Source organism: Trachemys scripta, chromosome 15, assembly GCF_013100865.1.
Source record: "Trachemys scripta elegans isolate TJP31775 chromosome 15, CAS_Tse_1.0, whole genome shotgun sequence".
Lineage (NCBI taxonomy): Eukaryota > Metazoa > Chordata > Testudines > Emydidae > Trachemys > Trachemys scripta.
In genome coordinates this window covers 7,124,630-7,151,133 of record NC_048312.1, presented here as the reverse complement: position 1 = coordinate 7,151,133, position 26,504 = coordinate 7,124,630, and the positions used below count along the sequence as shown (strand labels likewise).

Below are 26,504 nucleotides of genomic sequence, written 5' to 3'. Positions count from 1 at the left end.
TGCAAAAATCCTAACGAACTTGCAAGATTTACCTAGCATTCGGAAACATTGTACTTAGCTGGAGAAAATCTGTTCACAAGCATCTTGTAAAATCACCAAGGAATCCACAGAGGAAGCAATTCCATGGACCTTATTCTCCCCAGAGTTATCAGCTTGTCAATTATCCTATTCATTACTGGGGAGTGCCATGAAAGAGTCTGTTATCTGCCTGTCTGGGTAAATATTAGAGTTTTGATACATCTGAGCAGCCAGCCAAGAGGATGCTTTATTGGAAGTTCAGCCAAGTGTATAAACATGGCTTTGAGATTCATAATATACATTACAGCTTATTGTTGGGTTATGGTCATTGACCTATTGAGTCAATTTATGTAAGAGCCCCAGAGAGAGACACAATAAATGGCAATATAATAATTAGCGTGGAAAATATACTCCAAGATTCTCTACCAATGAAACTGCTGTTAAAAAGCAGAGGGTTGGGAATACAACAAACAAGTTCTTTCCACCATGTGCCCTATATATGCAAAAATAATCTTAGAACAGCTTGAAGCACCTCTGAAATCAGTGAACAGGGGGCAATGGGATATCTTGTCTGAATCTCAGGAGACGTTTAATAACTGGATGGAGGAAAGACTCAAGTTAATGGCAGGCAGGCATCTAATGATGTCCAGATTCAGGAATTTCTACTTCCTATACTAGTACACTGCTCTATCTGCTGTTGTCTAACTAGAGGATTTTGGAATACAATTGGCATGAGAGAGACATATAACCACATAACATACCAGCCTTGTAGGTGATCTAGAGTTCTCAAAAAAGCAGGCCAGCTCCTGCACATACATACCTCACCTAGAAATATTTAAACTATTTTTGATTGAACTGCATTGAGAGAGAGATATCTGCGGTGGTTTTGTTAAAGGCCAGCATTTGTGGTCATACCCACACTCCATGGGAACTGAGGAGAGCATTGTCTTCCCCTAAGACTTCACACATGCTTAAATCCCCTTCAGGAAGAAGAGAAATTAGTAAATGCTGATTATTCTATACCTCCAGGAATCACATCATGAAGTAAGATACAACCAGTATCGTCCCCCTCAGCTCCTTACCATCTGTTCCAGGTCTTACAAACTCTCATACAGATGCACAAGTCGCTATGACTGAGGTAGCTAAAGACAGCCATCCAGACTTCCCTTTGCATCACATGGGCTGCCCCGTCATCTAGGGGGAGTGAGTCCGGAGGAGGGCTGATGGGGGGTGGCCTGATTACATGGCGTTCCATCTGAATGCATTTGGGAGGAGAGAGCGAAGGTGGTGGCCGGGTAATCACCCTAGGTGTGCTTCGCAGGCTTGGCACAAGTTGGTGCCTCAGCTCCCGAGGAGTCCCATTTAACCCTTTGCTGAACCTGTGGAGTCTCTCGCTATTGCTCAGAGCACGCTTGGGCTCCTCATTCTCGCTCTCTGGCTCAGATTTGATGGGCTGGTGGTTCTCATTGGCAAGGCTGTTCTCGGTTTTTTGGATCTCCTGATTGAGCTCCTTGCTGAGCTCTTTGCTCAGTTCCTTATTTGGAAGCCGCCTTTTCCGCCTCATCTTTATCTTCTTCTTGTCCCTGGGCTCAGCACTTTCGGTGCTGGGGCCCGCAGTGGGAGAGCTCGACCGTGACTGGTCACTCTCCTTGGACTTTGGAGGTGCTTCTGGCAGATCCTCCTCGGGTTCCTGTTTAAAACGCCGCAGGGGTTTGGCCATGGCAGGTCGGTCATCTGTAGCTTTCCATGATCGCCTCTGAAAAGGAAGACTTTGAGGCTTAGTAGAGCTGATAATTAATAAGTTAGTGCCACAGGGCCTGCAAACAGCACCTTGTGCAAGAGGACATGCTTCCCGGCAGCCTGCATAGAGGGCAATAGAATAAAGGACCACATCCAAACATTCTCCTGACTACAGTGCAACGTTAATAACTGGTGGCACCATGCCCAAGATGGTATTTTAAAGTGGCATTGTATATTAAAAACCGTAACTTCAGGAGCAACCCTGAGGACTCCAGGGGACTGTTTTATATTTAACATGGATATTCCTGAAACATCAGGACAATCTAATTTTTAAGGATCTGCTGGCAGCACAGCAAGTGAGCACCAGCTAAACAATTAATATATGCACCAAGTAACGACACATTGTAAACAAATGCTCTCTTCCCAAGGAGATCTCTGTTGGGTAGGAGAAAACTGGCTCAGGACACTGTCATTCAGAAAGTAAATTTCCCATTTTAAAAGATGGCCACTGTATTTCCTGATATACAGTCAAGACCAGTGGTTTTACTCACCCAAGCAGCAATGCGGACTAAGAGCACTGGGTTCATTTGATTTAGCAAGTTTTGGAACATTCTGTATTGCAATTACTAAACCACATTCTTGGCATACTGCTCTTCTGCCACTTACTGCTGGATCCTTGAGTGGTAGCTACCCCTTTATGTCCCAAGGTGTGCACTGCATTGTCTCAGTCTCTCTCCAGCATTGTATGTATATATACAAATGGGTGATCCAACTGACAGCCTTGATACACTGCTAGTCTGATGAGACCTGAAGTTCACAGAAATTCTGATTGAAAGTGGGGCTGTGGAGGGGTTAGCTGGCGCCTTCCTCCCTGCTCCAGTCACTTTTCGTAAGCAGGAATCACACATCACTTGTCTACTTTAATCAAATCCCACACTGACGTACGTTGGACACAGTTGCAAAAGATGTGCAATACCATGCCAAAAAAGGGGAAGATTTCAGGTCTAATCTGATCACTACTAGCAAGAGAGAAGTTGACCGTTGTTAAAACTAAAATGAAACAACACTGTAGTAAACAGGGATGAGGTTGGCAAAAGGAGGTGTGACATTATCAACACACTGATTATTATGCCAGAATTTCTATGCTGCTGCAATAAACTATATGGCTCTAATAAAGGACATGCTCCTAGCTTTTAAATGGGGATGTATCATTAATGCACAGACTTCACAGCTTTTCTTTTTTGGAGCTTTAACCAAAGTTACAGGGGACTGAACTAAGGTATTTAAGATTACAGAGGGATTCACGAATGATGATCAATCCCTCCTTTTTTACATCAATTACAGGAGAAAGAGAAGTTACTGAAAGTTAGTGACAGGTAATTTAGATTAATTAAATGGAAACGTCTTCAGTCACCTTATGGCATTCTCCATCCTAGGATATCAGAATCAGAAACTAGGAGCTGGATAATTTAATGACCTACACTAACATTTCTAATCATATGCTAGTGTATAAAAGGTAAACAGATCATCCTTCGAGCCATCAGTGGATCACTATCAAGGTCGGGATAGATTTTACCTCTTGCACCATTACACAAATAGCCAGGTGGTGTTATTGGGTCTGGCAAGATTGGTGCATGTAGGGAGAGCAGAACATCAGTACAGAGAAGAGAATTTTACTCACTGGTCTTTGAAAATGACATAGCCTATGTTTTGACAACATTTTAGTAGAGGATTGTAGAATAGGAAATATTTAAAAAAAAACTGAGATCAACTAAACTCAGGTGGAAACCTCTATGTGCATTCAGAAAGAGGGTGTTTTCTGATTTTGAGATGCAAATATGCAGTAAAAATGGCAGCAAAGACACAGCAATGGGATTGCTAAAGAAACTGAACCACCACACAGCTCAGAGAACACAAGAGGGAAAAAAGTAGAAGCACACAAATTAAAGAGGTGTCAAAGTACCTTTTTCCTGAAGAGTTTCTCTTCTTTACCAAGTTTTAGCTGTTTCAGGAAAGAAAAGAAAACAAATGTTTTATTTTTGTGTAGGTATCTAGTAAAAATTCCTACTATACCAATTTTCTTCAATTAATAGCTGGTTTGGTGAGTGGTTACAGCAAAGCATAATGAAGTGGACAGGTTAACCCACTATATAATAATCAAGCTACACTGTGTTTCTTTCCTTTCTGAATATTAATGGTTTGTTGTTTTCAATAGCTGAAGTCCATTAATGAACATTTAACATCCCCCCATAATCTCCTCCCCAGTGCACTGTGGTGTCACTCTATGGAACCATCAAAGTGTCCCACATTCTGGAGGCGTGTAGGAAATGCGTACCAGCATCCTTTAAGTCAAATAGTTTTTAGTGGCCATGAAGGCAAGCAGATAACAGCACTGACTAGAGACCAAACACATGTGGACTGGCATTGTGCATGCAGCCCCCCTACTCTGCCTCTGCAACTTCAATCCCTACCTGTATCACCGATTTCAAATCTTGGGCTGTTTACCATCGTGAATGTATGTGTCAAAACTAGCACAAAAACTCCCATTAAACACAACTGAAATCACCACACATTTACTCATGACCAAAGTCCCCCTTTTCACTTCCATAGACAAGCTACTCTGCAATCCCTAGATGTTAAATAAAACTAATGCATTTGAATGCTTTCTGGCCCAAATAAACTGTGCCAGTCAGATTTTAAAAAGTTGCCTAAATTGCAGCTGAAAGCAATGGATAGATTCCTCCTTCTCTCTGTAAGTTGGGGAGAATATTATCTCAGAGATGCTGTAAGGATCAGTTACTTAGTGAAGTATTACTACTGCTGTATGTAGTTAGGGCTAGAGAAAGCTATCAAGTGCCACCCAGCGGCTAGAGATGAAAAGGGTTGATTGAAGCTACTTTTGACCACCCCACCTCCCCATTAAAAAAAAAAAAAAAGAAAACCCTACAGTGGGGTTCTCCTCGTTCAGAGTTGCTTTTTTTAAGTAAATAGCCAGTTCTTTGCCCAGTATTTTCTGTCCCTTAATAAAAAGGTAAAGTAAAGTTCAGGTGGATAAACTTTACTGTTCTGCTTGATGGATACTTTTCAAAGAGAAATGTAAAGTGCTATGCAATTTCATTTGTAACTATCACTTGCTGGAATTCAAGAGACTCAAAGGAAAGCTTAAAGCAGAAGTGCAAGAGACATCAGCCCCTGACCTACAACAAGTGCCTGTGTACGCGCATGCATTAAGGAAATGTGGTTCTATCCTCTCATACCCGTTTTCTCATAGCAGGTTCTTGGGGTTTCTCAAATTTTCTTTTCCTTCGCATATGCGCATCATCTGACTTTCTCCTCAAAATAGAATCAACAGGGGTTTTTTTGGAATGTTCATCAGATTTCCGCCTGGGGGTTTCTTCACATTCCCCTTTCCGTTTTGCTACATCTGTTACTTCCTTATTATCTCTGTTCATCTTCTGTTCCTTAAGCAGTGAGCCTGGGAGATTCGACGCATATTTGAATCCTGGTCCACGCTTTTGCTTGTACGCCAAAGAGAGAGAAAACACAAACAAACTTTATATCTTATGTCTTTTTTTGCTGTTTACAATGCATTTCACCTGAAGCTTGTCTGGTTACAAGCAGTTGATTAAACCACTAAATGGCTATTCACAAGCAGTCAGTGTGGTAAAGGATTTTAACCTCCAAGGCGTTTTTCCTATTTGTAACATACCTTCTACCTCCATCTCAGATAATAAAGAATCTAATATTTCACTAGTTGTAAGGGACACTTCAGATTTTGTTGAATACAGCTTTACAAAATCTAAAAACCAAACAGCTTTTAGTTTGGATTTAAACATCCCTCCTCTGCAGGATTTCCTACAATGTTTTGGTTACAGTCTGTCAGTGCATAGAATCCAAAAGTGAAAATGACTGCAAACAAGAGGGGTGCTGACTAATTTATTTTCTTTGTCTCAGCTGAATGACATACAATAAAGAAAAGCAGAGAAGATTTTTAAATAGTCTCAAGTTATTTGACAATGTGTCTCTGTTTACTACATGGATTTTTAGACTAATAGTGCTTTTGTTCCATAGCCAAAAGCAGACAGCAAAAATAGATCTGGATGTTAGAGAGAATACACCAGATTTAGTGTCTCATGCTTATGTCATATATTCCAGTGAAACTCACTTTCCCAGTTTTCCCTGCATGGTTGCACTTTGGACATTCCCAGCAATTCGGCAGTTCATCGTTAACCACACCATCCGATTCCTTCACCTAGAGGGAAAGAGGCATAACCCATTAATAGTGTTAAGTGGCAGTGCAAGTCCACATACAGATTATCGTCATCTAAAAGTGGTCATTACAATAGCAGGGGGACAGACTTTTTGCACTGCTACCCTGTTTCTCAGATCAGTTGTTTCTCTTCCAATGGCTCTAGACTAGATGCACTAAAGGAACAGCACTACCTTGTTTGCACTATGACACGCATACTCCCAACCCTGTAAGTTTACTCACCAAACACCACCAACAAAATCAAAAACAGACTGGCCAGTTTGGTATTTGAGATGGATTTTAAGTCTTGGCTTTTTGGCTAAGATCAGGAGTAGTCCCTGTTTAATAGTTGACACATTCTCTATTAAGATACCATATCCTGTACCTGTAGTGAAATGGGCCGTTCAATCGCCTAATCTAAGACTGTCCCCTCCTTCATCTCCAGTTTACAACACACTCTTTCACTCATTTCCCTCCAGTGGCCTGGCAAGAAGATCAGCCTTTTAATAATAAAATAAATAAATATCACCCAGCTTTTATACAGCGCTTTTCATTAGTAGATCCCAAAGCACTTCACAAAGGAAGTCAATATCATTATCCTCATTTTACAGATACAAAAAGGTCTCCTTCTCATCCCCATTAACACGGAAAAGTGTTTTTAAAAGTGAGGATTTTTGTAATGTACTTAAAAGTGCTCCTTAAAATGTTAATCAAGGACCCATGCAGGAAAATAACCCCATGCCAGGCTGCAGCCCAAATGCCAACAAAATGGAACTTGCCAGGTCAGTTCCAGGGGACAGGCTGAAACTTTCATTCAAAGATACAGTGTGCCCGGCAATTTTATTTTATAGCCCCCTTGCCTTCAAAGTTATCCATTCCTTCAGCATCAATTCAATAGGTAGTATACAGAGAAGAAAAGCTCATTCTGTCCAGTTTATTAGTATTGTGTTTGGTTTTTTAAAAGACAGTCTCCAAAACTGCATTAAGGGCTATATGTTATAATTAGCAACATGGTCGTGCCCCAAAGAGCTAATAGGATACATTTTCATAAGCCCTTAATTCATTTTTGAAAGTGGGACTTAGGTGCTTTTGAAAATTGCACCTTTTGTCTTATTTTAGATATGGCACAGTGGAATTAAACAGTAGGGTCGGGATGGGGTGAGGAACGACAAGGGTTATGGTGGTAAGAGTACATGGCTACTCATTTATGGCATGTTCATATCTTGAATCAATTACAAACTTAAAAAAAACCTATTAAAAATTAGATTCACTTCTTGGCATTGTGGAAGAAATGCATTTGAAGATTTATATTTATATGGAAAGCAAAGTAGCTTGTAAAGTGGACATTGAATACATAGGGGCAGGTTGGAAGTAAGGCCAATAAGACATCAAGGCTAGAATTACCAGTAGGGTAAAGGACATGAAGGGACTAAGTCTGAAATAGAGGCCAGGGCAGTACTATGAAGGGCCTGGGGGACTCATGCAGGTTTTGTTAAAGAAAAGCTTCAAAAAATTTTTGTTTTAATTCCGTGAAACAGCTCATTTGTATTTGAATATTCTCCTGAAGTAATAAGAGGGCTACAGTCTGCAGCCTCTGAACCAGACAGTGACTGCTCTAGTTTTACTATCCAGTGAGAGTGATAAGTCAGTTTTGTTTTTGAAGAGCCCTTTCAGTTTTAATAATCTCAAGCATTGTAAGCAAACAGGGGAGGAATTTTAAACGTTTATCTTGACTGTATCACTTAAACCTCCCTTCCCCCTTCACAGGTGTGGGACTGTGCCACAATAAGTTATGTAGATCCTCCATCTTTAGGTAATAGCCCCTGGGGCAGTCCCAAGTCAGAAACAAGTTACTTCTTGTGCTGAATAGATGAAATTCTACCTAAAGGGGAGACAAAGACCATTAGGCCCCTTTGTGTGAAGTTTAAAGCACTGAACAGATGTGGGTAATTGTAGACAAACTAATGAGACACACAAAAACCTGCCACTGAATCTGTCACAAACCAAGCAGCAGGTGGATGTCTAAACCACAGCTTGTAGCTCTTTCAGCACTGAATATCCAGCAGGAGGACAGCAATTCTAGGGATCTAAATGTGGGACTATACAACTATGCAGTTGTCCTATTAAAGGTTGTGGGAATCACAGTGTTTATTTGACAACATTAGGCAAAAGCCATGTGCCATGGCAGTGCTGGAATAAGAAGGGGGTGACACAAGTGAGGAATGAAGTGTACCGGCACAGCAGTGTTTGTGTAGAGAAGGTCAGACTCCACGCATGCTTCTCTACCAGTGCACCTAATGCTATTCATCCTCTTGCACTCATTAGCACTAAATTCATTCACAAGGTTTGGAAAAAATAACCCCCCCCCCCCCCAAGAATATATTTTTATGACTAAGAGACTAAAAGGAAAGAGGGAACATTCTTTTACTGAGAAAAAACTAAATTTGGTTCCTTAGAAATCTGAAAACACAGTAAGTCACCTACATTAACAGTGAGATTTGGAACACGCTCGATCATTAACTGGATTAACCAGCATGGATTAAACTCTCTTTAAGAAACAGTAAAGGATATGTGATGAAAGGCTGCTATTTAGATTCCTTTTAAAATCCATACATTCATTGTGGGGAGGAACAATGCAGAAATGGCTGTCTCTGTAGAGGACACAACTGGGTGATATTCGCACAGACAGACTCAGCTTGGATACTTCGCTGCTGAGATCAAATTTGCAGAAAAATGAGAGCATGGCAATAAATCCCTGAGCCCATAACATACTCCTTCATATATGGAATTGAGATCTGACTGTGGCAGTAGGGTGACCAGATGTCCTGATTTTATAGGGACAGTCCCGATTTTTGGGGCTTTTTCTTATATAGGCACCTATTACCTCCCACCCCCGTCCCGATTTTTCACACTTGCTGTCTGGTCACCCTATGTGGCAGTCCAACTGGCTTGCCAATGCGATCAGTTGTGGGGACTCCCTCCCTTCTCTCAATGGGAGAAGCCTGAGATGGTTATAAAAGATCACACACTGAAAGTAGGTTTTAGATAGTGGAGAAACCCAACCCATCCTTATGCAACCAAGCTAGGAACTTTGAAAAGTGTGGGCTCTATAACCTGGAACAGCCTGAAAGGGAGCAGAAATTACACTAGCACATGCTGAACCGTTCCCACCAGAAGAGCACTGCAGGAGCTGTGGAGTCACCTCTGCACTTAGAGTCCAAGGATGTTCACTCTCTAACTGATCCCAACCCTTCCTGTTCATTTATTCTCCCACAGGGAGTTCATTTTCCAGTCTATGGATTTTATTCAAAGATGGCACCCAAGAGCCAACATACACTGCTGCCTATTTACGGATACATTTTCAAGCATGATTGGGGGATGGGCGGAAAGGACCTTCTCTTATGGTGAAAGCAGGAGGTGCTGGCATGAGAGATCATCCCCATAATAAAGGGGGCTTCACACTATCAGGTATTTATATTGTGGGGGCAGCAGCTGCTCCAGTAGGCAGGGGACTCATACAGACCCAGTTGGTTCCAAATTCTGCACTTAAGCCTACTTTAAGGATTAGAATAGAGTGCAAACAATAAGAGAGACGGAGTTTCTTCAGCCTCATGAAACATTGTGGAGCCCAACAGGAACAAAGAAGGAATGCAGAGAGAGGCTCCCATTGCATCATCTTCCCTCTGCCATTCTCCTTCAATGTTCACACTGCCTTGCCTTTCCAGAAGCTCCCAAATCCCTGGTGGGATGGTGTCCTTTTCGTCATGTAAATAAACGTCACTTCGGCAGCCACCCTGAGCAGATTACCTACAGAAAAGGCATTGGAGGATACCCCACTGCTACAGGTCACCAGGGATTCTGGGAGCTCCAGAGAAGCTGAGGAGATACACAAGGCTCCCAGCCCACACAACACTTTCGGAGGACAAGGTGCAAGGGCTCAGTTTGACATGGTGTTTCTGGCCAGGGACAGGGAAAGGAATCCTAGGGGGTGTTATCTGCCAGCTGTTTTTACTTGCTACAAAAAAAACCCCTACACCTGTTTGCCCACAGCAGAACTGCAAATATCTCGAACTTTTCCATTTTCATAGACACTGGAAGTGATTTTTCTATGTTACCAAACCAGCACTTGGCTGGTTAGTCTCTGGTCATGAATATGCAGGACAGTAGTAGTACTTGCTTGAATTTCACAGGTCTGACCCACATCCTGCATAGCTAGCTCGCATGTCAGCAAGCCCCAAATTTGGTTTGGAGAAGTCAATGTTTCAGCTGCTGCTAAACAGTGATTCTGTCCCGCAGGCCAAATCCTGAATAATGTTACTCTGTGATGCTGCAGGGAAGGACAGAGGAAAATGTGGAGTAGTTTGGGCATGTGAGTTTGGTACACTGCAATTGTAAAGCGGTGCTGCAAGTCAGGACTGACGTGCCCTGCAGGACAGACTACACAGCTCCTTCCCCTGCTAACTGCTAGCTCCAGCCAGTGCTATCAGTCACTCTTTCGCTAACATTTTCAGAAGTGCTGAGCAACTGCAGCCTGCCCTTCCCCACCCTCCTGACTCCAACAGGAGCTGTGGGTGCTGAGCACCTCTGAAAATTGCGCCATTCCTCACCCAGAGATTAGGGAGCTGAGAGCTAGTACAGACAGCATTATCCAGAGCATGTGGTTCCTGCATTTTGGAACAAAAGTATTTTTCCATCACAGTGGGTTCCGCAGGCACCAACTGTGGCCTTCTGGGAGTAGGGGATGTTGGAATACATTTTACTGTGGAAATAGCAAAACCATTTTAACCATAAATTGGGATGACGATGAAGGAGAGAATGGTTGAGTGACTCAAGCTGGACAAATCGCTCCCAGGATCAGTTCTGGAACGGAGTGGCTCAGAAATCTCCCAGTCAAGTGGCTGCAAAAGCCCACAGAGAGGGTGGGATTTTCAGATGTGCTCAGCATTGACCTAACTCTGCTCCCATTGAAGGGTATGGCCATTGACATCAATGGGAGCAGAGTTAGGCTAATGCTGAGTACTTTTGAAGTCTAAAACATACCTGCTGTGTTCCCTAGAGATTACCGGCACACAGGCACTGCTGGGAAAGCTCAATGAGCTCAAAGCCAGCCTCTGCTGAACACAAGGTTTATGTCTGGACAAACACATGAACTGAGCTACCCATTTGTCCTCTCTGAGCAGTGTGGGAATTGTGGTCTTAACTCATCTAAACCAGACTTTTTAATTTACAAATGTCAGAGCCTAGAAATACTTAGCTGAGATTTCATTACCAGCTTTAACTCTGCTCTTGAATCACTGAGCACTCCAGCCATACACCCTCCGCTGTCCTAAAGAAGCCATCTCTCTCCTTCTCACGCACATACACTCTCACATACTGCAAGACCACTCTCTAGTTAAAGGTGGGAGACAAACCTTCTCTGTACAGGCAAAGGACCACAACATCTCTCATACAGTCTCCTGATTTAATACAAGTGGAAGATCCTGCCTCTACCGCAGTCATAGTGGGTATGTCTACACTGCAATAAAAGACCTGTGGCACAATCAAGGCTGGCCCAGGTCAGTTGGCTCAGAACAATGGGGCTTAAGCTATAAAATTGCAGTTTAGATGTTTGGGCTCAGCCTGGAGCCTGGGCTCTGAGACCCCGCAAGGGGAGAGATCTCAGAGCCTAGGCTCCAGCCCAGGCCCAAACATCTACATTACGATTTTTAGCCTTGCAGCCTGAGCCCCATGAGCCTGAGTCAGCTGACCCAGGCTCTGAGACTTGGTGCCATGAGATGTTTTTAATCACAGTGTAGACATGCGTAGTTTGCCCAGAGTCCCCATGTTCAACTCTAGGCCAGAGATCAACATTGCCCACATTTACCCGCAACATACAGATAGACAATTAACCCTTCACCCTACTCACCCTCACAAGTTGGGCCTAAGACCACCCTACACCCAATAAGGGCCAGGCAGGAACAGCATGCAGGCTGTACTATTTTACAACCAGACCATGTTATTGTAATCCATCTAAACAGACAAATTCAGTTTCTTTCCTATAGCAGCTGGGATGGGTGGGTGGGAAGCACACATTTACTACCATTTGTAAAGGGAGGAAGAGCTAGATGTTGGGTCAACATTGGAATTTTCACAGAGTCTTTCCAGAATGACATTTAGGTTTATTTGAATCACAAAGTTCTAATCTCTTAACTTCCAACTTGTTTTGTTTAAACAACACCAAAGCTCTAAGAAACTCTGCAGTTCACAGGTTCATCTCCTCACCTCAGAATTATTTACCTGGAAATATCTAAGGAGATGAACCTTTACTTATGTCAAATACTAAGGAGGTTGAAGAAATCTGAAAGCTCTTTTGGAAAGCAGGGGTTTCCCTGCTTTTTGGGGTTACTAGCTACTAAATGTCAAAGATCAGAGCGGTAGCCATGTTTGTCTGAATCTGTAAAAAGCAACAGAGGGTCCTGTGGCACCTTTAAGACTAACAGAAGTATTGGGAGCATAAGCTTTCGTGGGTAAGATGCAAGCATCTGAAGAAGAGAGGTTCTTACCCACGAAAGCTTATGCTCCCAATACTTCTGTTAGTCTTAAAGGTGCCACAGGACCCTCTGTTGCTTTTTAAATGTCAAAGAGAATCCTCTTGAGTAATGCTCCCTACTCAGAAAGGGTTTTGGGCTCCCGGACTGCCAACCTGCACCTTGCGCCAACTCTACAGTCTCATACAGTTTTCACAAAAAAAGCTTTCAAGCAGTTAGTTTTAGTTCATTGTTTTTAACTGAAGGAAGTGACTGACTCTGTTTATTACTACCATCAGTGTCATTTCTCTGGACTCACCTTAAGGCATCCTGGGTGTATTATTTCATTACAAATGGAACATTCCATTAGCATGAGATTAAACTTGCTCTCCTCCTCTTCCACAGTGTCCTCCTTCCCAGCTTCTCCGCACACGAGACACACAGCAGTGTGAGGCAGCACTGGCTGTTTGCACAGATGAGAGAGAGATTAGGGCATAGGTAACATAATGGAGCAGACGATCAAGATATTTAATTTACATTTGGCTAATCTCAAACAGTTTGTGGTACAGAGACCTTGATTCTGTAAAGTGCTGAGAGCCACCAACTCTAATGAATGTAACAAGCACAGAACGTCAACAGCAAGATGAGAGTTCTAGAGCAACAAATAGTGAATGATATACATTAGGGATGATCCTGGCCCCCTGTAACACCACTAAAGTTAATGGACAACCCGAGGGATGAATCCTGCCCACTAAGTACATCAGCACATTGACTTTGGTCTTAGAAATTTACAGTAGACAGATACAGACCCCTGCTTGTGAGTTAGTTTACTGTAACAGAGTGACATAGAAGAAAGAAGAGAAATTAGATCATCAAAAACATTCGTCTATTATACCGCATAACCTCCCTTAGCAGATAGGCAGCAACCCCATTTTACAGAAAGAGCAGAGGAAGGTTATGGGAATCAACCAAAGTCACAAAGTAAGTCCACAGCAAAACCAGGAACAGAACCCAAATCTCTCAACTCCTAGACCTAACCAAGATTAATACCTATATCATAGTATCACCTACAGGCCACTATCAGGATTAGGATACCATTTTGTAGGCACTGTATAAGAACACAGGAAGTTAGGAGGCAATGGGGTGAATTTCTAGCAATGGAGAGATTCCTCCTTCCAGGCCAGATCTCAGTTAAGATGCTACAATTCTCCACCTACTTTAGTTATTTCTGTAACCTTGGTGTCAAAGTGCCGGAACGTCAGTCTAATTAAGAAACTGTCTTTGCACTAATGACACAAACAAGTGTAAGCTGACCACCTCGGACGTCATAAATAAGCATCAAACCTGGGACCTCTTGAGTTAAATGCATGAGCTTCTACTGCATGAGCTAAAAGATACCGCTCTCTTAGCCCAGACTGTAGCAGGCTCAATCTCTACAGCTGGCCCAGCCACCACTAGGAGGAGAACAGAGTGCCACACCGAGCAGGTGGGGGGTTACACAAGTACTTGGTTTGCTGCAAGTACTGTGACAAGGAGGGGAACAAAGACACTCAAAAGAAGCTGGCTATAATTTGAAATGCATTCAGCTAGATTATATTAACCCTCAAGAGCAGAGAACTGCCTTTCATGGCAAAGGCTTCATTTTAGAAGTATATACAAATCCTAACAAACCATCATTGGATAACTACATTGATTGAAATCTCAGGCAGGATAAAAAATGATTGACATTGAAGATACTACTGTTTAGCCTGCCCTATACATTGACACTTGATGTATTAGCTTTGGCAACACTTCTAAACCTTACCATGGTCAATAAATACTTAGCACTTCATCTTTAGAGAACTTTAAAAATATTAACTAATTAATCCTCACACACACACACGGAGAGATTATCTCCATTCTGCAGTTGGGGAAAACTGACAGAAGTTAAGTTCAAAGCCAGAGAAGTTCTGCCTCCTAGAAATTGTTTGTATTGCAAGCAGCTGCCATGCTTGTAACACACTAGGTCTATGCACAAAAGTGCTTGCAAAAGCACATAGACATTGTTAGGATTATTGTAATTGTTCTTGCTTGGGGCAAGGGTCTCCAGTTCTATATACTGCCCCGGGTCACTCCGCACCACTGAAATGCCCGTGTTGACAAACTGCTGGTATTGCAGCTGAAACATTACAATTGGTCCTCCCAGCACAATGTCCCTGCATCACCTTGAGGAACCACCCTGTGCAACTTACAACATCTCACATCCTCAACTCCTCTCTTGTTCTGAGCTACTGCAGCTTCCGTCATTTCATTCAAATTAGTTTCCTGTTTTATGAAGAGCAGTACAGGTTCTCTTAAGGCTTGTAATGTTACCAAATACCTGCGTTCTTTATACAGTTGATATTTTTAAACTCAAAACCAAAATCTATTGAACAGCACTAGAACAAACTGTGGATTATTACTTCCACAAAGTCTCACCTTGAAGACCTGTGCTGGAAGCTGTGGGATATGTACCCACAATGCACTCCTACTACAACAACCAGAGGACATGCTGACCAAGTTTACATAAGGCAGGATGGCTAGTGGGAATATGAGGCACTATTACAAATTATAACAGTTCAAAATGAACCATTTTAAACCGTAACCAGACAATTCTACAGATGTTCTTTGCAATGGAGAAGCTGAAATAAGAGTCCCATTGGGAATTACTAGCACCAATGGGAATTTCCCCAGAGCAGACAAGGTCCCAGAGTCCATGTCCAAACTGGGAGTAGAACCAGGGCATCCTGACTCCCAACCCTGTGGTCAGACTACAGCTCTGCTGAAATTGAACTGATCTAGGAAGAAATATTTTCTGATAGAATATAGGGAAAGATGCCCAGGACAGAATCCAGTTCCATGAAGGTCTGTGATCATTCTGGACACACACCTGAACTGGTCAGAGACAGGGAAGATGGTATTAGCATTGTTTTCCCCCCAAAGCAGGAGTGGCCCTGCTTTGTTTAGGACTACTTAGAAGAAATGGTGGAGGATCCCTCAAGCAACTACTGGCTGACAGAACAGTGCAACTTTGCTAACCTTCTCCTTCACAGGGATCAGGACTATACAACCTGATTGAAACTGGTTGCTGCTAGCAGTTTCCCTGACCAATAGAGACAGTGAAGCCATTTTATAAACCCGCTGTAGACCCTCAACAAAGAAGGGGGAGCAAGATTTGACTAGCATGACTAAAAAATTTCTCCATCCAAACTTGTCAATGAATTCATGTCACAGCTCAGTTAATAATAATTTAAAGTACTCAGATGAAAAGCATGCTAGAGCTGCAAAAGTACTTTACAGAGAAGTAGGTATTCCCTCCAATTTACAGATCAGAAAACTGAGGCACTGAGAAGCTAAAAACCTTGGTCCAGGTCATGGAGCAAGTCTGACAAAGCCAGGAACATCCCCTGAAGAAGTGAATCCAAGTACCCTGTTCTAAAGAGGACGTATGGCCTAGCACAGGACTGGGAGTCAGAGAGCCAGATTTTCAGAACAGCTCAGCACCTAGCAGCTCCTATGGAGAACAATGGGAGCTGCTGAGTGCTGAACACTCCTGAAAATCAGGCCCAGGAGATCTGGGTTCTATGCAGGGCTCTTCTACTCACTTGCTGTGTGACCCTGGCCAAAGCACAATTTCTCTCTGCCTCAGTTTCCTCAAATTAAAAAAAAGTTAATAAACGTACGTAACTCATAGGTGTGCTAGTAGACTAAACTAAGATCAGATGGAAGCCACTATAGAAGTATTACCACCACCAGCAGACAAGGTGCCTTCCCCTTAAAAACAAAACAAAAAAAACAAAAAAGCAAATAGTAATAATAGCTGGCACAGTTTGATCCCAGCACAGACAAGGCCTTTGAATCCATCAGGGGAAACTCTCAAATTTACAAATATAGCTAATCACAACTAAAATGGGAGAGAAAAGCTGGAGTTTCCTCCCTTCAGAGAGTGGATGTATACCCACTGAGGGTAAAAGGAACAGCTGAGGAGGCGGCAAATTCAAATCTGGATCTGGTTGAGTCTGAGATTCAGGTTCCAACAGTGCCAAAATTGTGGGAGATTTTAGCCCAAGATTTCCACCTTCTTTAGTTGAGGTGGTAAGATTGGTTGGATTCTCATGGAATCTGACAAGATCCAAAGCAGAAGACAGCCCCCCGCCCCCATCCTTTGCTTTGAATAGGACTTGAATTTTCCTCCATTCTGAAATTCAAAGAGGTTCATATTCAAGATGTGAGTTTTGGCACATTTCTAATAATCCTCTCTTCGTGCTGCCCTGCCACCCCAAACCTACTGAGAATCCAAAATTACATTTTTAAATAAGGTTGGAGGGAGGGGGGAGGAAAGAGGTCTGAGGAGGAGCTCTCAGCTGGGATCCACGGTGTTTAACTTGCTTTTAAAGTAGGAGAGATGAACTTTGAGGAGTGAGTTCTATAGCCCATGTCTAGTCACCAGGGACAGTAGGATCTCTGAAAGATGGGTGGGTATGCTCTGACACAAGCCACCAGAACAAGGCTTGTCAAGGCGTCTCAAGAGAGCCATAGCTAAGAGTGGACACTTACTGCGATGCACTGCCTCATAATGCAGGACTGCTTCATCCTTCCAGGCCCACCAAACTTCTTCATGTCTTTGCAGAAGTGACACTCGCCGCACTCTGTACGTAGACAAGCCTCGCACTTGCGGCATCGCGTCCTTCTCCGGCGTGCTCCTGCAGTCGTCCGATTAGCAGCTAGCTTCACTGCAGAGGCAGTGCCCAGTTTCCCTTTGGGTCGTCCAACTGCCCTGTTCTGGAAATGCCAGAGACACAGGATGAATATCTCATTATATTTATTGCTTAAGCCACAGAATCTCCTTTTACTTGGGGAAAATTGATGCCATCGTCTCCTAGTTATAAAGATGAGATGTGATATGCATTAGAAATATACATAGATAGAGAATACTTAGAACATATACATTGTCGCTTTTACAGTCACCAACCCTCTCAACATCCTTTGAGACAGTACCACATTTTATACAAATGGGAAACCGAAGCAGAGAGATTAAGAGCACTATCCTGCAATGAGCTCTGCACAGATGGAGCCCCACTGAAGTCAACACAAGCGTACCCATACGCAGCTCATTGCAGTACTGGGGCCCAAGTGATTTACTCAAAGCTACAGAGGGAATCTATGTCAGAGCTGAGGAGATCCTGGATACCGGGTTTATGTTTAGATAATGCTAGTGGTCCTATTTTCCTCCATCTGAAAAGGAGGTATGCAGGGAGGAGATGAAAGTAAATTTAGAGGTAGACTGTAAACTTTGAAATCATGGTGGGGAAGAGGAATTTAAATTCATGTAAGTGATAAAGTAGGCTATGAGCACTAGGCACCATAGAATACTTTCCAGCAATCCCTCTTACATCACCTCCAAACAGGTATTCAGAAATGAAACACTAGAATTCTACATTAAGGGCAATCAACTTTCTCACCAGAGATGCCTGGAAAGGCTGTACAAAGCACACTTTTTCCTATGTTTCCAGAAGCTTGAGAAGCACTGAAAATTTTTTAACTTAATAGATTCTTTGTGAAATTGCAACATATTCACTTATCCCCTTTTGGGCATCTGGATCAAGAAATCCAGGCATATGCTTCCACATTCAAGGGAAAGTGACAGAGGCCAAATTCTCTTCTTGATTTAAAAGATCTACAGTAGTGACTTCTACAGGATCATAAAGGTTAACTGAGCAAGATATGGCCCTATATCTAACCACTCTCCCCAATTCTTTCTTGCATTACTGACGGTGTTCTAGATCAAATAAAAAATGCAGCAAACTGCATTTACTTTATTACTTTTGAGATTTGTCTACCTTCTGCATTTCTCAGCATGTCGAATGAGAGCAGAATAGTTTCACTTTCTCTTCCTGCTGAACTAGCACAAGTCTTTAACTTTGGGTAGCTAGTACTGCAGGGGAAGGTTTGGTTAAAAACACAAACCAAAATCCAAAAAAATCCCACCCCAAAACCGAAAGTTTCCATTGGAGTTAAAAAAAGAAAGGCTCATGGAAACATTTTAATTTGGTTTTGGAAACTTCCCCATTCTTTCTTAAAACACACACACACACACACACAAGAATTAAAACCACACAGAGCCATATTTAATCTCCCTATATAATTGGACCTAATAAGCTCCCTCTGTATCTAATTTCTATGGTTACCTGTGATAGGCTGCCATTATGTTAACAAACATTTTCTCCTTTCGCCTGTGAGAAACCCATGTCCCAGGGGTTCTGCAGGGAGAAGGGAGGGAACTGGGCATCTATTAACTTATTTTTCCATTCAAACAGACACATCATCATAATTGAGAGGAAGAACACACCACATGGTGCACACACTTATATTAAGCAAACTTTAGAAGGTTCATGTTTTGCTCCTGAAAAATACATGGCGTGGAATGATAGCAAAGCAGCAAACAATATGTGCAATTTGAATTGAGGAGAGGCATCATTCCACCAGAAAATGCACCAAAAGCAGGTATTTTGAAAACCATTTCAGGCATTCTAAAGACTGAATATTTGCTTTCCAGAAGCGTTTGTATGAACTGCAGAGATAAAGTCAGATCTGGCAGGGATGGGTTAGTAGTATCCAAATAAGAGATGAGTTCTTTACCCCAACAGAGGCATCCTCTGACTATACTCACCTCAATCTTTCAGTTAGTTTTGACACAATGGTCTAGCACTTCCTTTAAGCAAAAACCCAATCCTCCCACAGGCAATGTGCAAAATCCAGAGCACAAGGCAGGGCCTTAAAGAGTGAGCATACCATGTAATAAAATACACAAACAACCAACAAGGCTCATATCTGTCATCACTGGCCAGAAAAAGCCTACTTTCTTCCCACCAAGCTTGACCATGACCAGCTAATCTTTTTTTAAAAGGCATTAAACACCATCTACATGAGTGTTAATTAAAACATGTTAAGTTGTATTTTAAAACTGTTTCTAGGCTAGATGTGCTTACTGTAGCAGAGCGAGGAAGAGGACCCACGCTCCCTGACTTCCAGGCCTGTGTCCCAACCACTGGCAGCTAGCTGGGGCACAACATCTAACAAATGGGATTTAACAAGGTCAAAAACTGCAGTTAACAAAGCAGGAGGGGTGAGAGGACAGAGACTGAATCTGAAGACAGAATCACACAACCTGGATTTCTTTACAAATCCCTAATGCTCAGAAGAAAAATAAGAGATGCAAACCTTCGATCTTTCATACTCCACTACACAATAGCACCAGCCCGCCCAGTTGACTATTTGCATTTCCTTATTTGTATGGATTGACCAAAACCAATCCATAGTCTAAATAAATGATGCCCTGGTTAGTGAGGCTAGAGCGGCCTTGTATACAGTTTCTTGGGGCTGTAACTTGGTAGTTTAAATACATCACTAGCATAAAATCTAGCCTGTAGGTTGCTTTCCTAGAAAGGGGCTCAGATTCAAACTGAAGGAGGACACTCCTACATGATTTGGGGATTTTTGTGTTTTATTTAGTGTGTGGCAAAAAGCCAGACATTAAATTCCAGCCTGATGTTAGCCAAGAGACTCAGACCCTCCATCTTCAAATTAGCAGTAGGCACAAACTCAGTCTTGGATTGGCTTTAGGATATAAGGGGTCCCTCACAGCCCCCATCCTTCCCTGACAAGATAGGATTCGCACTCTGTGCCCATTGATTTTGCAGTCCCCATAAGTCAGCTTTGGCTCAGTCTCAGGGCTATGGGAGGAAGGAATCAGAAATCAGACTGAAAAGATCTTTCAGCTCATGAAGTCCATCCCAAGGGGGCTAGTCCAAATCTGCCCCAAAGACCACCTCAAGCAATTCTGTTACTTCCTCTCTAACTTCCAAGGGTCTTCACAGAATCATGGAATATCAGGGTTGGAAGGGACCTCAGGAGGTCATCTAGTCCAACCCCCTGCTCAAAGCAGGACCAATCCCCTGACAGATTTTTGTCCCAGATCCCTAAGTGGCCTCCTCAAGGATTGAACTCACAACCCCTGGGTTTACAGGCCAATGCTCAAACCACTGAGCTAGTCCTTCTTTCAAAGGAAGCTGTGCCCATGCCTCTTCTGCCAAAGTGAGGGGTCACTGACGCAGTGGGCTGTTGTAGGGGAAGGAGCAGAGGATCCTGGAGGAGTGACAATTCCTTCCCCAATCCCTCACAGTTAAACGTTTTGTTAAAGGAATATACCCTGTCCCACCTTATCCCTAAAGGCCTTGCAGATTTCCACTGAAATCAGCTAAAATTAACATCAATGCTCTACAGGACTTGTGCTGAGGTCCAAAGCCTATGAACGTGCCATCCCCTCAAGAGAACAGTTTGTCCCTCCCAAACCCTGTGAGGTTGGAGGGTCATGGAGCCCGAGCTCCAGCCCAAGCCTGAACGTCTAGACTGCAATTAAACAGCCCCTTAGCCTGAGCCCCACAGCCCGAGTCAAGTGGCACAGGTATCTGTTGGTATCTAATTGGAGTGTAGACATACCCCAATACCCAAACCACATGTGTGTATCTGAGGCGTATTTGGGCTGTAACAATCTAACATGTATCTGTGAATTGCAAAGCCCCTTACAAAAAATTAATTTAGCTTCATCTTCCTATCACTGTGACATAAGTAGTAAATATCCCCATTGTGCAGACAGGAAAACTGGGGCAGCCCTGAAGGTATGTCTACACTGGGAAAAAAAAAAACCCTATGGCAGCAAATCTCAGAGCCTGGGTCTACAGGCATGAATTACAGTGCTAAAAATACCAGTGTAGACATTCCTGCTCAGCTGGAACTCAGGCTCTGAAACCCAGTGGAGGAGATGGGTCTATATGCCCAGGCTCTGAGGCTCACTGCTGTGGAGTTGTTTTTTTTTCTTTTCTTCCAGTGTAGACATATTCTGAGAGATTAGCAACCTGATTTTTAGAAGTGCTGAACACCCACAAACCTCACTGAAGTCAATGGGAGCTGCATGTGCTCAGCACCTCTTAAAAATCAGGTCATCAGTGATTTAAACCAAATTGTCCTAGGTATGACATGTGCTTGATCATTTGGTGAGTTGGGAAACCTTTACTCATCAGCCTGGTTACATATACCTTAGTGCAGTTTCAGCAAATCCGTCTTATGAGCACTAAGGAGTGAAAAACACTACTAGTTTGAGCAGCAAGTTGTGGTCTTGCCTATGAATGGAGACCCTGAATTTTAACTTTTGGGAGGGTAGTGGTGGTAGTGGGGGATGTTGGAGGAGAACAAAAGGGAGAAAGCTTGTCAAGTTTATTAGACCCAACATTTTCCTACTTCCCCAAAAGTCAAAATGTTTCCCTGTTGTTTGCTTTAATGAAAAATTAGGTTAATTAGCAGCCCTGCAACAAACCAGAACATGCTCTAGTGACTGACATGAAGAGAGTGAAGAAAGAAACAGAATTTAGGTTCATACTTCTAAGGCTTTCTAGACATAACTGGAAAAGTCAGCATCTTCCCAAAGCCTGTTCTGAATCATTAATGGACTAAGAGATCATGGCTGGAGACCCACTTTCCTAAGGCAGTGAAGATGCTGAAGAGATTATTCCCATTCTGAGTAGTTTTTAGACCAGGGCTAAATTAAAGCACAGGTACTATCAGGCCATGCCTGGAGCCCCAGCTTTGATCAGAATCTAAGCATTTTTACAAAAAAAAAAAGTTTCTCAACTTCATGGTCGCGAAGAGAAGCTAAAAAATATGACCTGAGGTTAATCAATGCACTGAGACCAGCCTGACTCTGGAAAGGGCCTGAAATAATAGTTCCAAGAGGTGTAAACTGCCCCAAGCATCGTAAGTGGGTGGACTTCCTCCCACTTCCCCAAGCAGAGGACTCTGTGTGGGGGCCCTCACTGCTAACACTACTCCATCAGGGCTCTGGTGGGGTTATGTCAGCACAGGTACCCACATACAGCGTCGTCTACTTGGGAGGGTGGGGTCCAAGAACAAGGTGTGCTGGTCTGGGGGAAAAGGAGGACCCAGCTTGCCCCTAAGAGGAGTGATATTAGTGCCCAGAAGACAGCTCTTGTGCGAGTGGCTTCTGCACTTACCACTCTAAGCAGGGATGTGCAAACCCCTGCCACACAACTCTGCCAATGCACCTCAACCCTGACTTGCAACACCTTCTACTATTATTCCAGTCTGATTTCCTTCCTGAAAGAGTCAGGATTGTTCCATACTGTGTGGTGGTTTTGAGATTTACACAAGCAGGTAATGGGATGAGACTCAACTCATTGCACTTGTGATCCAGGTGGGATTTGAACTTAATTACACAAACCTGTGCATCCGTTGTACAAATCACTCATAGCAAAAACACTTTTCACATATCTACGGTCTGACATCTTCATAGTGCCGTATGGATATTAACCAATTTTCACAGCCTTCTTGCAAGGCAAATAAGTTACCCATCATTTTATAGATGGCAAACATTGAAGTAAAGTCATTTAACCAAGGCCACAACTGATGGCAGTGACTGAACCAGGACTAGAATTTACAAGTTCCTGGCTCCCAGTCCTGTGCTCATACAACTAGACCATGCTGCCTCTCAATAAGACAGTTTTTAAAGAACCTTAACATAGAGAAATTTTAAATACAAATATTTTTGTTATATCATCAGGCAAATAAGGAGCCAAGAAGTTAGCCAGAAAAAGCCTCATCTTAATTCTGACTACAGCACATAGCTGCCATCAGCCCTTACAATGTTACTTGGTGCAACGGAAACCTACTGACTACCAAACAGTAGAGCAGACCTCTGATTCAGTTAATTCCTAATCATTTATTGAGTGTCAAGGTTTTAGTGGGAGCTTAAGTTCATTTAAACAAACAAACAAACAAACAAACAAAAAACCCCACCAAAAAACAAATTTAGTGCTGGTGAAAACCCTGGAAAAACTAACCTCCTTGTTGATCCACAGAACAGGCAGTGGCAGCAGAAGCGTCCTATAATATCCTACTAACATTCTTCTACCCCAACCTCCAAAGACCACCTCTAAGGATGAGAGGGGAGTTGGGTCTCCAGAGTACCCGTGAGTTCCTGATCTCTGCTAAGAACACCAGCCAGGTTACCAATTATCAGTTGTGGTGGTGGGCTCAGAGAGGTGTACTCTAGTCCACTGGGAACTGGAATGGTAAACTCATTTTATATAGGCTACTAGAGAACCATTAGATGGAAATAGACACATGTAGTCTTACAAGTATTCCACATCTAGACTATGTCTACACCACAGGCACTGCAGTGGCATAGCTATGGTGTTGTAGCTTTGCCACTGTAGCACGGATGCTTCCTACAACGATGGAAGGGATTTTTCTGCTGCTGCAGGAACTCTACCTCCCTGAGTGATGGTAGCTAGACTGACTGAAGCATTCTTCTGTTGACCTACTTGCATCTATACTGAGGGTTAGGTCAGCATTGCTACCATATCCCTGAGCACTGTAGTTATGCCAATTTAAACTTTTGAGTGTAGATCAGGCCCTAGCCAAGTATAGCTAGCCATAAAAAGCACTACCCTGAACCAAAATAGGCCCTTATTAACTGCCTAAAAGACTGTGGCTCCATTATACATACCCAACCTTGTATTCAACAAACACAGCAAAGTCAACAATTCTTGGGCGTTAAACCCTTTCCCCGCCATCATTTAAAGTAGGAAACCTCACACTAGATAGAAACTCTTGATTTGGTGAAGGAGGGGGGGCACTGCAGCAATTCTCGGTAAGCTGACACTAATGAGGAAGGAACTAGTTTAAGGCAGCAGACACCAAGTCTGTCAATACATTATGTTTAACTCTACTGGTTAAGGTAAAACAGTACAACCCTCCTAGAGTAGAGGCAGTTATATCATGATAAAGGTGCTTTATACTGGTCTACAAATTTCCATATGGGAAGATGGATAACTATTTAGTATAAAGATGCCTTATACCTGTCAATATAATTGCATCCACAGTAGGGATTTTACTGGTATAACTATTTGAGTTTAAAAAAAAAAAATCACATGCCTAATCATAATAGTTATTCTAGTAAAACTTAAGTATAGACCAGGCCTCATAAAGCTTCATGGTGCAGAAAGAATCTCTATTTTTAGGGTGTTTTTTTTTTTTAAACTAGTAACAGGTTTCAGAATTTATCAGAAGTGAAAATCCAAGGGGGATAACCATGTTTAAAAATTAATCAATTACACACCATCCTTTTCAGTAGTGACTTCACCCCCATGTTACATCTAGCATAGTGCCACTGACACTAATCTTGGCCTCTTGTTAATAGCTCAGCTACTTAAAAAGTATACAACAATCACATCAAAATCAAGCAAACCAATGGAAGCAGTCAGGTGGGTATATGCAGGACATAGTTTAAAAAAAAAAGGGACAGGTGGAAACTTTTAACATCTTGTCTAGTTTAGCAGTGAATCAAACAGCAATAGTGGCCTGTAAACACTCTCTGTCCTCAGAATGTATGAGTACTCTTAATAAAGTTAGTCATCCAAGACAGTTCTTGGACAACACTACTCCACAAGCCAATACAGCCTTAGTGCACAAACATCTAATACCACTGAACACTGGTAATACAATAAGTCTAACTATTTTGGGCAACACACAATAAAGCAGTTCCAGGGAAACTGTAACAAGGAATTGTTAAATCTAAATTATATTTATTTAGCCTTGCTTCTTTTGGTGCAATAACTAATGGTTAAACAAGTAGCAAAATGACTAAGGATGAAACAGGCTACATTTTGAGTCTATCTTCTTATCGCAGAGTATGTCAAATAGTTGAATAATCTTTTTTAAAATCTATTTTAAAATGCAGAACACCTTAGGTTATAAAAAAGTTTATCTGTTTTAATTGTATACACATGTTTAATTCTACTCAGAGCATATTTTTAATTACTTAGGCTGCACTGCAAGAGAGTACAGTATGCAATCTAGAACATATGTTCTGGATTATTTTACAGATTACTTCATAAATTTAAAGTTTATTCTCCTCCCTCAAGAGAAAAAAAACTTCAGAAGAACAAACCTTGCAGGGACTGGCAAAGTTCTCTTTTTTAACACATCCTTTGTTTTATTTTATTCCACCTCTGGGAGTGGAGTATAAATCAAAGTAAGGTGAGGTAATTAGTTCAGTAGCAGGCTATTGAAGTCACAGATCTCTCAAATATTTGAGGAATCTTATTAAAATAATTCTACATATAATAAAAACTTAGCAAGGAGACCCCTCCCCCATATACTGTAACTGTACTTGCAAGATCAGACCCTGTATGTTGAGTTGATAGGCAAGGTGCTGCACATCATGTAGGAGTTGCTTAGCACACCCACTGAAATCAATACCAGTTGAGGATTCTCAGTACCTCCTGGGATCCGTCCGACAGCAAAAAAAAATCTACAGTCACAAACAGCATAGACCATAATCCCACCCACTTCACTTTCCCTATTATGCATGGGTATTTATAAAGCAGCTCAGATCAGCCATATATCAAAAACAGCTTTAAATAAAACAATTTGTACAGTGTGCACAAGGGTCCATTTTAATGCTCAGCAATGTGCTGATAGGGTGGGGGAAAGCTGTGTGTCTCGGAGAAAAAAACTGCATTTGATTTTTAAAAACCCATTAAGTTCAAAGGCCTGCCCTTAAAACACAGAACATAAGGTGCCCTAGATGTTTACCCTTTAACATGAGTAGCTCCCATTCTTTTTTTCTTGGCAGGGCAGGGAAACCCTAGGATGATACATTCATTGATCTCACATTGTTTCTTCCCCCTCCCCCCCGCTTTCTAGTGAAAGCAGATCACATAGTAACTCTGCATTCTCACAACCCCACCACCACCCCTCCTTCCTAGTGCAAACTTTGCCTTAGATCCCCCTCCCGTCTACACCCTCCAAGATCCTAACCTGATCCTGTTCCGATTCATATTCTTCCTCGTCTGCACTCACAGACATGGCCATTTCTCATGGTGGGCCCAGGCTGA

The 26,504-nt window shown here is 42.4% G+C and overlaps 1 protein-coding gene across 6 annotated transcripts in view; it reads right to left on the bottom strand.

Moving 5' to 3' along the window:
• KDM2B (lysine demethylase 2B) overlaps positions 1-26,504 on the bottom strand; it is a 170,058-nt gene that overhangs the window by 4,682 nt on the left and 138,872 nt on the right. For all 6 annotated transcript variants that reach the window (XM_034790646.1, XM_034790644.1, XM_034790648.1 and 3 more), the window contains 6 exons: positions 17,089-17,313; positions 12,833-12,976; positions 5,924-6,010; positions 5,016-5,285; positions 3,722-3,760; positions 1,101-1,774 (listed from right to left, as the gene is read on the bottom strand). In XM_034790646.1, the coding sequence (XP_034646537.1) occupies positions 1,101-1,774; positions 3,722-3,760; positions 5,016-5,285; positions 5,924-6,010; positions 12,833-12,976; positions 17,089-17,313 (1,439 nt within the window). The remainder of the gene's footprint in view (positions 1-1,100; positions 1,775-3,721; positions 3,761-5,015; positions 5,286-5,923; positions 6,011-12,832; positions 12,977-17,088; positions 17,314-26,504) is intronic.